Consider the following 13,001-nt stretch of genomic DNA (forward strand, 5'->3'; position numbering starts at 1 on the left):
AGGTGAGGGGACAGAGGCCAAACCAGGCTTCTGGCTCGCACTGAAGGTGAGCGGACAGAGGCCAAACCAGGCTTCTGGCTCACACTCGGTCACTGGAAAATATAAAGGAGCAAGCAAGAATCATTTCAAAAGGTGGCCAACGGAGAAAGCCTCTTACCAGGAGAGAGAAAGATATACACGGAAAAACAAGAGAGAATGGAAATAAAGGAATCAAAAAGAATAAGAACAGAGTGCTCACACATGTAGATATTGATTGTGTTGTGTGTGTTTGGTCCGTATTGGATGGCGCCGGTAAAGTAGAGTGTTTTTAGGATTACAAAAGGCAATCCAGTCGAAGATCATTTACAACACAGGGTCATTACAGAGATTGATCCCCCTCCAAAACAACTAAAAAAAGTTGATAAATAACCTTGCTGGAAAATTATAAATAATTTAAATTGGGTTGAATACAAAAGGGGGAGAATGTGACAGAACTTTTACACTGAAAGAAGTATGACATTCCTTTTTTTGCTGATTTTGGCTGTTAAATTATGCCTGTAATATTTTGCATTTGGGTACAAGAGATGTGGAATCTATGCACAGATCATGTGTGGCTTTCTATATGCTCTGAGATAATGTTCTGCAACATATACATAATAATAATAATAAGGTTAAAATCTTTTGATATCCCTATCTTTACTCAAGGAGGTTGCAGTGTGCTCCTTCAGAACCATGTCGTCAGGCGAACCCAGAGCCAAGAAAATTAAGAAAACTCCAGAGGGGAAAACTCCAGAGGGGAAAACTCCAGAGGGGAAAACTCCCAAGAGGAACACTCCCAAGAGGAACACTCCAGAGAGGAAAACCCTGACCAAACTCAGCCCTAATTCTCTGTTCGGGATGGGGAAGCCCCTTCTGGACATCTCAGCCGTTGTGGACCAGGACTTCCTGGAGAAGTACGGTTTGAAGGCAAATGACCAGATTCTGGCAGAGGACAAGCACAAAGCATTGTTTGAAGAGATTTTCACGTTTACAGTAGAGTATCATGCCGGAGGATCTACTCAGAACTCTATAAAAGGTCGCCCAGTGGATGATCCAGGAGCCCCACAAGGTGTATACATTCTTTGGCTGTATCGGGAAGGACCAGTTTGGGGAGATTCTGAAGCAGAAGGCAGTGGACGCCCACTACTATGAGCAGACAGAAGAGCCTACAGGGACCTGCGCCGTGTGCATCACCGGGGACAACAGGTCTATGGTAGCTAATCTAGCAGCCGCTAACTATTATAAGAAGGACGAACATCTGGACTTGAAGGAGAACTGGAAACTGGTGGAGAAAGCCAAGGTCTTTTATATCGCTGGCTTCTTCCTGACGGTGTCTCTGGAGTCCATCCTGAAAGTAGCCAAACACGCATCTGAGAACTCTGAACCTCTCCACTCCCTTCATCTGCCAGTACTTCAAAGATGCCCTCGTGGAGGTCATGCCCTACGTAGACGTAGGGTTCGGCAATGAGACGGAGGCAGCCACGTTTTCAAAAGAGCAAGGCTTTGAGACAGAGGACATTAAGGAATTTGCTAAGAAGGCCCAGACTCTAAGAAGGCCCAGACTCTAAGAAGGCCCAGACTCTAAGAAGGCCCAGACTCTAAGAAGGCCCAGACCCAGAGTCAACAAGAAGAGGCCGAGAATCGTTGTCTTTACTCAGGGGAAGGACGAAACCATCATGACCAAAGGAGGTGACAAGCTGGAGACGTTCAAAGTTCTGCAGACTGAGCAGAAGGACATTGTGGACACAAATGGAGCCGGTGATGCCTTTGTAGGAGGATTCCTGTCAGAGTTGGTCCAGGATAAGACATTGGAACAATGTGTGAAAGCAGGACACTACGCTGCCAACGTCACCATCAGACAAACAGGATGCACCTTCCCTCACAAACCAGACTTCCCACTGATGACCTTTAACCTTAACCTCTGACCTCTTACCCCTAAGCGATCCACCCTGACCCTCACCATCCCAACTAACCGAACCAGGGCCCCCCTGTCCCTTTTTTTATAATCATCCATTCATGCTTTCATCCCTCCTTCACTTGACTTTCTGCAACCAGACTTCTGTGCCTGTTCTTCTTGTCCTTCACTAGGTGGCTTGGGCCACACCCACACCCGATCTGTTTATACTGACGTTCTACTGCCTCCATTAGTGACTCGGCTCAAGTCAACTGCCCTTTGTAGACTCAGTTAGCCTGATGGCACTTACTTAATACTTCCTGATTCAGAGTTAAAGAGATGCTATAAAGGCTTTGTATCGTTTCAGACTGTAGTTTTCAAAACGGGTCCCTGAAAATTGTGCAACGTCACCTATTTCGTGTGATATGTTACGTCTTAAATTTTCATTTTCTTTCTTCATATGGTACGTTACGAATTTGTTAGTGTTTAAGATCCTGTTCAATCTCTTCAACTGTAGTAAAGCCTCTCAGTTAGGTGTCATGTTTACACACATAGCAGGTTGCTGTTGGAAACAGACCGTTGTCCGGTCTTCTCCATGGGGACCGAGCTAAAGCCAAGTTAGTGAGTCAGGTTAGGGACACGGTTAAGGTTGGTTAGGGATGGGTGGAATACTGTCATTTGACGGAGGAGGTTTCTGTTGAGAGGGTTGAGCATTTCCCCTCCAGTGGTGCGTTTCCACCAGAATGACTTGTTGAGGACAAAATCAGTGCGTGATGATAGTGCAGTGTTTCCCAACCCTGGTCCTTCAGTACCCCCAGAGTAGCCCCAACAGTAGACAGGACCAGTCCTCCAGTACCCCCAACAGTACACAGAACCGGTCCTCCAGTAGCCCCAACAGTAGACAGGACCAGTCCTCCAGTACCCCCAACAGTACACAGAACCAGTCCTCCAGTAGCCCCAACAGACCACAGGACCGGTCCTCCAGTACCCCCAACAGACCACAAGACCGGTCCTCCAGTACCCCCAACAGACCACAAGACCGGTCCTCCAGTACCCCCAACAGACCACAAGACCGGTCCTCCAGTACCCCTAACAGACCACTAGACCGGTCCTCCAGTACCCCCAACAGTAAACAGGACCAGTCCTCCAGTACCCCCAACAGTAAACAGGACCAGTCCTCCAGTAGCCCGAACAGTAAACAAGGACCCGTCCTCCAGTATGGTATGAGGTTGAACGAAAAATCTTTCGCCATTTATAACATTTTACCAAAACAGCTGTCGTGATTTTCTTTTATACGGTATGACTTTATTCGCATAAAAACTGAGGATGGAAACGTGGTTTACTGTAATCGATTCCATTAAAATGTGCAAAAAAAAAAACGCTTTTTGGCCAAAAAACAATTTCTCAAGCAAAAATGTTGCTAAGATTCTCTAAGAGTGGTCCGAGTGGAAAACTGAAAACCAGCTGTTATTGGCAGAGAGGTTTTAGAACTCTCTTTCTTATTGGTCTATTAATCAATTTACAGCACGGGTCGGTGATGTCACCATGGGAAGACGAAACTCCCGGCCATGTAAACCTGTTGTTTAGAAGTTCCTGTGTAGATTGAATTTTCAACCAGCAACTATAAGGAAATATCAAATCAAATGTATTTATAAAGCCCTTCTTACATCAGCTGATATCTCAAAGTGCTGTACAGAAACCCAGCCTAAAACCCCAAACAGCAAGCAATGCAGATGTAGAAGCACGGTGGCTAGGAAAAACTCCCTAGAAAGGCCAGAACCTAGGAAGAAACCTAGAGAGGAACCAGGCTATGTGGGGTGGACAGTCCTCTTCTGGCTGTACTGGTGGAGATTATAACAGAACATGGCCAAGATGTACGTTGTCACACTTTTACAGTGTAGTTTCATCAGCTGTTGTACGATATGATATAAACACAGGAAAAATAATAATGTTTACTGCACTGGGTCTTTAAGGAGCCTGCGCCTAAAAATAAGATGGGCAATGTCTTTATCATTTAGATGTACGTTTCTTTACTGATAGTTTGGTTATGACTGGAGGCTTATTGAAACAGATACACACTCTGATGACCTAAAATGATCAATCCAATGTTGGTCTTTCAGTCAGGCCAACCCAAGCTGTACTGTGCAGTAGGCTAACAGTAAACCTACTACTGAAATAATAGATAAATGACCCTGTCAACTGAGTCAGAAATTCATAGGTTTCTGACCCCCCCGAAAAAAAATTCTGATTTTTACACTCAAAGTCACACTTTTTCAATAGAAATACAGAAAAACAATGCTTAAACCACATCAGCAGACCACGTTTGAGGTCTGGGCAAAAAAATCTAAGGCATTTGGATTTTTGAGTGTAGTTACCCTTTAATTCAAGTTTCAAGTTGTTCTAGTCATATGTACGTGATATGCATGGCATACATTGTCCAGAGAAATGCTTACTTGCAGGTTCCTTGTCGACAACGCAACGACGTTGTGACTTTTGGCTAATTAATATTCAAGATCATCTACTGATGAATTACTCAAATAATTAATGTGATTTAGGTAGCCTAATGGTTAGAGCTTTGGTCCAGTAACCGAAAGGTTGCTAGATCGAATCCCCGAGCTGACAAGGTAAAAAAAAATCTGCCGTTCCCCAGTAGGCGGTCATTGTAAATAAGAATGTGTTCTTAACTGGACTTGCCTAGTTAAATAAAAGGTTAAATAAAATGTAAAAATATTTGGTTATCTTATCTAAATTAATCTAAGAGGGGCAACATTAAGGGTTGGATATAGAGACCCTTGAATTAACTCCATCTGTAGTTATCATTAACTATTAATTATATTTCAACTTGCACCAGCTGTAAAAAAAATAATAAAAAATTAAATAAGAATGTTCAGATTTACCCATGCATGCCATGCCCACAATCACACACATACAGAAATAGACACATTTAAAAGTGAATCAATAAGTTTCAAATCATAGGTCAAACGAAATTGTTGCCGTCCTTGGTTTTGAAACTGGTCGTCAGGGCAAGACTCCACTTTCACATCTATTTCCATTGTAATGACTGTAGGCTACCAAGGCATACCCAATAAAGTGTAGCACATTTGAACGAATTTGATCCAGGACTGCATCACCTATGCCTACACATCAGCCAGAGACGCAGTTCTGGATGAGCACACCTTTCGGGGAGAGGACATATGTTCACACTTCATACTTCTTCCATTAAATCCCTTTGATTAAACCTTACAATTAAAAATCAATCTAATACATTACTCTGGGTGTGAACTGGCTCACAGCATTTGGAAATAACACACTGTCTAGCACTAGAGGAACATCGATATGTTTTTATTATTGATAAATAAGTGATGGATTTGGATGGAATCACATATTGTGGAAATCAGAGGTCACACAGACAGTAGACACTACCTACACATTCGTAGCCCCCAGGGGTGCACATTTACTTTTTTTACCCTGGCACTACACAGCTTATTCAAATCATCTAAGCTTGATTGTTAAGTTCATTATTTGATTCAGCTGTGCAATGCTAGGGCAAAAACCAAAATGTGCACTCCTTGGGTGTGAATGAATAAGCTGCTTGGCAGAAGTGCTGCATGAAAAGTTCAGATCCAGCTACTAAGACGGGTTTAGTACAGGGCTGTGATCCATAGGGTAAACCGTAGCAAAACCTTTTTCAAAAAACCAAAACATTTATCATGTTCGAGTCGGCTACCTCCTCGTTTCACTACATTCCACAAATGTTTCTTGCCTACTGAACACAACCCAGGAATCCAATTGGTATGTAGTATAGAACAAGTTCAGACTTGTTGCTTCACCGTTAACAAACTTAGGGCAACGAAGCAATCCTTCCCGACGATTCATCTCCAACTAAGAAACCTGCAGAACCTTTATCTCCCCCCCAAAAAAATCCATTGAAAATTGACACCATTTACACAATTTGATTTCACAAGTTGAATCAAAACGATCAAATCAAAACCTCACCGTTTCCTTGACAACGCTTCAGTAGAACCAGACGTTTTTCCTGACCATGGAAAGACTCTGGGTCCTAGTCGTGGTTTTATGGACTATAACTGTGTAAAGTACCTAGTCATGGTTTTATGGACTATAACTGTGTAAAGTACCTAGTTATGGTTTTCAATAAAAAGGTCCAGAGATATCCCTGATCAGGTCCCGTGGTCAGGAAAAACTCCCCGAGTATCAACCATAGAGAATGATAGAGGACTCTGGTATCCCAAAAGCCTGTTTTAGCATGGGCAGCGCCATTGAGGACTTTCACCATTTTGAAGTAGTCGACTTCCTATGGGTTAAGGAAGGATCACATGATTCCATCCAAGTCATGAGGAAGAGTCAGCCAATGACTTATACTCAGGAGTAAACACTTCATCACTGCAGATGGCAGTACAATCACCAACCTGGGTTTAAACAACCCACTGCAGATGGTAGTACAATCACCAACCTGGGTTTAAACAACCCACTCCAGATGGCAGTACAATCACCAACCTGGGTTTAAACAACCCACTGCAGATGGGAGTACAATACAACCCACTGCAGATGGCAGTACAATCACCAACCTGGGTTTAAACAACCCACTGCAGATGGGGGAATACATCCTTTCAGTTTGTTTATCAACTCATAGAAGTAGTAGAAGAAGAGAATGAACTACTTCAAAATGGAGATGGCCTCAATGGCGCTGCCCGTGTGTTCACATACTCCATAATGGAACGGATACAACGTTGTGTTGTCTTTACATCTCTGTGGTATCAAAACAAACAACAAAACAACTGGGAAGGCAGACATTGATCAAACATACAAGCAAGTCTTTTGCATTCTGAAAATCACTTAAACGTACAGAGACCAAAGCTCAATTAAATAAATACAACCAGCCTTGCACTTTATTTTACAGTACTTCCACAGCCCCTGTTTCCTCGATAATCACACTGAAATTATCTACCATCATTCTAGATATTATTACAACTAATTTCAACAATATTTTATAACGGTTTGGTCCTGTGATAAGTGTTGCTTCGATCAATCAATAAATTACAACCAAAAAAAATGATTATTTGCTTATTAACACAGAGTGTTACCGTTCAATTTTGGAGTAAATACCAAGTGTACACGTGTCGAGTCAAACCTCTACCATCCTTTCTGTGGTGAAGAGCACTTGTTGGCGTCCGTATGTTAGCAGCGGCAGTCAAGGGAATCAAATGGATGGATGGATGATTGTTCAGGCCTCCTTTCTCTTCATGATGAGGGGACCGACGTTATCCCCCGTCTCCTCGTTATGTTTAGCATGAGCGCCATCGCAGTAGGGAAACTAGGGCCAGAAAAGTTGTTAGAATACAGTAAATACATCTTAAAATTCCAAGTAATAACATTGCCTTAATAGCCTCCAGTCTGTTTTAGTTGGCTGATTCCTCACAACCACATCTTTCCATGCCGTGTCTATGTATTTCTATGTGATTGAGACATGTCTCATGTATAGGAGCAAAGTCTCAATACTTCTCTCTGATTCATTTCCATCAAACGGAAATCATACAAAGAGTATCGGATCGACGGCGAGTATCAGATCGACGGCGAGTATCAGATCGACGGCGAGTATCAGAGTATCAGATCGACAGCGAGTATCAGAGTATCAGATCGACAGCGAGTATCAGATCGACAGTTAGTATCAGATCAACAGCGAGTATCAGATTGACAGCGAGTATCAGATTGACAGCGAGTATCAGATTGACAGCGAGTATCAGATTGACAGCGAGTATCAGATCGACAGCGAGTATCAGAGTATCAGATCAACAGCGAGTATCAGATTGACAGCGAGTATCAGATTGACAGTAAGTATCAGATTGACAGTGAGTATCAGATCGACAGCGAGTATCAGATCGACAGCGAGTATCAGATCGACAGCGAGTATCAGATCGACAGCGAGTATCAGATCGACAGCAGTATCAGATTGACAGAGTATCAGATTGACAGCGAGTATCAGATTGACAGCGCAGTATCAGATCGTCCCCGAGTATCAGAGTATCAGATCAACAGCATGTATCAGATTGACAGGAGTATCAGATTGACAGTAAGTATCAGATTGACAGTGAGTATCAGACCCCGACCCCAGAGAGTATCAGAGGAGGACAGCGCAGTATCAGATCGACAGCAGTATCAGATGCCAGCAAGTATCAGATCGAAAAACAGTATCAGACAGGCTGCTTTGCGTGATGTTTCAGATCGACAGCGAGTATCAGAGTATCAGATCGACAGCGAGCCTACCTTCTTGGACCTCCAACACCTGCAGTATACCGCCTTGTCCCCGAGATCTTCAATGTCAAAAGCATGCACCACTTTGGGGTCATCTTTCTGCAGGTCCAGGTTGACCTTGGGCTTGACCCCTGACCCCTTGGAGAGGTACTGGAAGAGGAGGATGCCCGCAGCTGTAGCTCCTGCAGTCACGCCGATGGCTGCCACCAATTCAGCTGTAAAACAAAAAACAGACACTTAAGACAGGCTGCTTTGCGTGATGTTTTGGTGTCTCTACCTTCGTGCCCTTTGTGCTGTTGTCTGTGACCAATAATGTTTGTACCCTGTTTTGTTCTGCTGCCATGTTGTGTTACTACCGTGTTGTTGTCATGTGTTGCTACCATGCTGTGTTGTCATGTGTTTCTACCATGCTGTGTTGTCATGTGTTGCTACCATGCTGTGTTGTCATGTGTTGCTACCATGCTGTGTTGTCATGTGTTGCTGCCATGCTGTGTTGTTGTCTTAGGTCTCTATTTTTGTAGTGTTGTGTTGTCTCTCTTGTCGTGATGTGTGTTTTGTCCTACATTTTTATTTTTGATCCCAGCCCCCGTCCCGCAGGAGGCCTTCTGGTTGGCCGTCATTGTAAATAATAACTTGTTCTTAACCGACTTGCCTAGTTAAATAAATGTTAAAAAAATAAAAAATACTTAAGACTATGATCCAGTATCTAGTTCAGGTAGGGCTCCAACCACACTTCAATAAGAACAATACATTCTAATGTATTGCATTGCCTCTAAAGAATCCATACCTTGCCGTTGTCACATTTTGTTGCTTTAACGTCGATACATTTAATGGAATGGAATGGTGGCTGCTTGCCGGAAGATACCCACCCTTCCGGTACACTTGTTTACACTGAAATGCATGGGAGGTCAGAACGCAATCATTAGGACCCGGTGGACCCGGTGGAGCCGGTGCAAGACAGGGTGTCGAAGAACACCTCAATGCAGGGATGGGACATGCCATTGTACTCCACGTTGTATCTTTATTCACACTGATACATTGATACATTTCCTGGAAAACTGCCCTTTTCATCCTCATGCTAGTTACCAGTTGCCACCGCAGCCATTTTGGAATGTCAGGGTCAGCCAATCAGCTCCTTTGTTCATCGTGCCATTCCATAATGGTTGCTGTGGCTACTGGTATTTATATGTTATTACCCATTTTTCTTCCCAATTTCGTGACATTTAATTGGTAGTTACAGTCTTGTCCGTAAGGGGGTTGCAGCAATGGGACTCGGGAGAGGCGAATGTCGAGAGACATACGTCCTCCGAAACACGACCCTGCCTAGCCGCACTGCTTTCTGACACACTGCTCGCTTAACTCGGAAGCCAGCTGCTAGAGCTCGATGGGACAAGGACCTCCCGGGCCGGTCAAACCCTCCCCTAACCCGGACAACGCTGGGCCAATTGTGCGCCGCCTCATGGGTCTCCCGGTCACGGCCGGCTGCGACACAGGCTGGGATCAAACCCGGGTCTGTAGTGACGCCTCAAGCACAGCGATGCAGTGTCTTAGACCGCTGCGCCACTCGGGGGGCAGGCTCCTGGTATTATTGACAGTAGTATTTCAATCTGAAGGAGGTATGGTTTGAAGTGACTGAAATGCACCTGAAAGGTATTGGGAAGTTCAGAAGATGATGTGGTAAGATCTTCTGTGTAGAAGATATATTTCCCCCCAGTCTGATTTATTGCCTGGTCTTGTCCACTCAGTTCTAATGGGTTGTCGGCATAGTAGAGTGTGTAGTATGTGTTCCTGAGAGTCTTACCTTTCAGTAAAGGGGTCATAATATTTTGTAGCATAAACCATTCAAGAGAGACACATTTGTTGGAAGAAAACCGCTCTGTTTATTACAACCGCATATATAAGCTACAGGATACCGGCATAAACCCGGTTCTATGAACCGTGCACACATTTTCTCTCGCGGCCGAATTTCAAATCAAGTCACGACCCCTAGCTTGGGAAACGCTGCCTTACAGAGAAATACTTTTCTCAGCCTCATATGAACCCTTTTTCTATAACGTTATGGAGCGAAATTAAGAAGGAATGTCGACGTGACCTGTAGCAACATTAAATGCTAAATGTTGCAGGAGAAAAAGATCATTCGCCACATCATTTTCCATCAATGGGTGTCGATTTAACTGTCATCCTTTTTGCGCATAACTATAAATACATCCGACAGGAGAGTTTTAGTGATGAGTTTGTGTCTCTCAGGACAGAGGATCTCGAGCTCAGGAAAAACTGAGGTCGCCTACAATAGTATTGGCAAGATGTTAACTAAACTGAAAAATGTATCAAATTGACAGACTAATTTATTCAACCTGAATAGCAAGGCGATTTCAAGGTAAGAAGTGCTTGTATTGCCTAATAGCCTATAAATTAATGCTGGAATAGGCTACTGATGATGGGGTCTTAATTTCAATCACTGAATGAATCAAATATGAAATCATATTAACTGAATAAACTTGTCAACAACAACCAGTGTTTGGCTTTTTACTTTAGCCTAACCTGACTGACTTGTTTCTGTCAATCTAATGCAACCATTCAAACAGCTGTTCGGCAAATTGCAATAGAGGCGAGCTGTGACCATGATCAAAATTGATCATTTCCTATTTAATTAACTAAACTTGGGCATTAATAATCGCATAATAACAGAAGGCTACAACAGCAATAAGCAATAAACTGAAGTTATAGGCTATTTATTCCATCCTTTGCCAGCTCCAGGTAGGATACACAAGTGCCAAAAATTGATTTGCAATGAATGACTCTGGTGATTTCGCCATTCCAAAATATTTATTTGACCAAATGCAGGCTATAGTAGCCTAGAATGGCATCGAAATGAATGTGATGGCCAGATGCAAATGTATCAATGCCCCTATTTTAATGTCCGTTTCATTGTGAACTTTTCCCCATAATAGAAGCACAAGACGGAGTTTCATAACTTCCACTTCAAATATCCAATCGCGCAGCTCTCGATAATTAACAACAGAGCAAAACCCTTAATAACTCGCTTGATACGGTTTCCCATAAAAACAAAGTCGAAATAAAATAATAATTGAGTTAAAACCACCTCTTCCGGGCGAGTTCACCTAAAGTCAATTTAATGAACAGTTTTCCCCGATCGTTTTGTTGCAGTTATTTCTTGACACGCATCATAATAATTTATTTGATGGGAAAAAGGGTTTTGTGAACTCTTTAGTAACTGCCTGGATGACAGGAGGCAACAAGTCAAGGTCGCAGTCTTACGAAATGACAGACATGCAAACTATTATGCCATCGTACTAAACTTTTACAGATTACATTAACCAATGTCATAAACTAGCTCATTTTTTCTCCGGAAAACAGTTTTCGTAGCTAAGTACGTAAAGTTAGCTAGCTATAGCTGTCAAACTAGCTTAAACTTGTTTGCTAGTTAGCATGGTATATTTACCTTTTGACAGGGAAACGTTGTTGGAACTCATGGTTTGTAAACTATACGATTGATCCAAGGTAGTTTTGTGGAGAAGGTGTAGCAAACTATCCGTATGGCTCAAATCCTGCGTAGTAACTGGCACATATTTTAGATTAATTAGAAAATGTGAACACGCAGCTAACCATATTAGCGTTATGGCAGCAGCATTAGTGTCCCAGCAGCAACATTAAGATTACCGGATTTCCGATTTTGCCTTCAAAATAAAAGTCTGTGGTAAAACGCTATGTGTATATGAGACGAAATCAATCATTTTTACAGCTTTGCATAGTGCATGTCACAAAATTATCACTACATCAGGGGAAGTCTAAGTTAAAGAAAATTGCTACTTTATAAAAAATAGATATTATAAGGTGGAGCACATTGAGAAATGGTGCTTAAAGTAAATTAGTGTAAAGAAAATATAGATATTCTACAAACCCTATTGATCTAGTGCTAGAGCAAGCACCTGGATAATCATCAAGACTCTTGGAAGAAGGTTCTATGGAAAGATGATTCAAAAGTATAACTTTTTGGACGACATGCGTCCCATTAATGGCAAAAACCAAACACTGCATTCCAGAGTAAGAACCTCATACCAACGGTGAAGCATGGTGGTGGTAGTGTGATGGGTTAGGGGATGCTTTGTGTCTCAGGACCTGGACAACTTGCCTTAATAGAAGGAACCATGAATTCTGCTCTGTATCAGAGTTCTACAGGAGAATGTCAGGCCATCCGTCAGGGAGCTGAAGCTGAAGTGCAGCTGGGTCATGCAGCAAGACAATGATCCAAAACACACAATTAAGTCTACATGAAAATGGCTAAAAAGCAACAAATGTGAAGGTTTGGAATGGCCTAGTCAAAATCCAGACCTAATCCCAATTAAGATGTTGTGGCAGAATTCGAAACGAGTAGTTAATTATATGTTTCCTACAATCACACACAAAATAATGTTATCGTATTCACAGGAGGCACGACACACCTATTTGTGTACACCGAGTCACAATCCATATTTTCAGTTTGCATTTGGTAAACTGGGACACCATTATTATAGTCCTAATTGTATTCCAATGGCAATTCAATACACTTTTGTGTGATTAGGAAACATCTGAGGATTTCAGAAGTGCATCATGTGTTGGGCTAGTATGTGTGTTGGGCTAGTATGTGTATTGGGCCAGTATGTGTATTGGGCCAGTATGTGTGTTGGGCCACCATGTGTTGGGCTAGTATGTGTGTTGGGCCACCATGTGTTGGGCTAGTATGTGTGTTGGGCCATCATGTGTTGGGCTAGTATGTGTGTTGGGCCCAGTATGTGTTGGGCTAGTATGTGTTGGGCTA

At 42.7% G+C, this 13,001-nt stretch overlaps 1 protein-coding gene and 1 pseudogene across 1 annotated transcript; one reads left to right on the forward strand and one right to left on the reverse strand.

The window, feature by feature from the left end:
- Positions 1-687: 687 nt before the first annotated feature.
- LOC112223217 lies at positions 688-2,296 on the forward strand (annotated as a pseudogene).
- Positions 2,297-5,238: 2,942 nt separating this feature from the next.
- Positions 5,239-11,863, reverse strand: LOC121840708 (CDGSH iron-sulfur domain-containing protein 1-like). The gene is made up of 3 exons (XM_042305599.1): positions 11,646-11,863; positions 8,195-8,397; positions 5,239-7,244 (listed from the first exon to the last, which is right to left on the reverse strand). Exons 1-3 carry the CDS (start codon positions 11,674-11,676, stop codon positions 7,155-7,157), a joined length of 324 nt encoding a protein of 107 aa, XP_042161533.1. The 5' UTR covers positions 11,677-11,863; the 3' UTR covers positions 5,239-7,154.
- Between the last annotated feature and the right edge of the window lie 1,138 nt (positions 11,864-13,001).

Source organism: Oncorhynchus tshawytscha, linkage group LG24 (genome assembly GCF_018296145.1).
Source record: "Oncorhynchus tshawytscha isolate Ot180627B linkage group LG24, Otsh_v2.0, whole genome shotgun sequence".
NCBI lineage: Eukaryota > Metazoa > Chordata > Actinopteri > Salmoniformes > Salmonidae > Oncorhynchus > Oncorhynchus tshawytscha.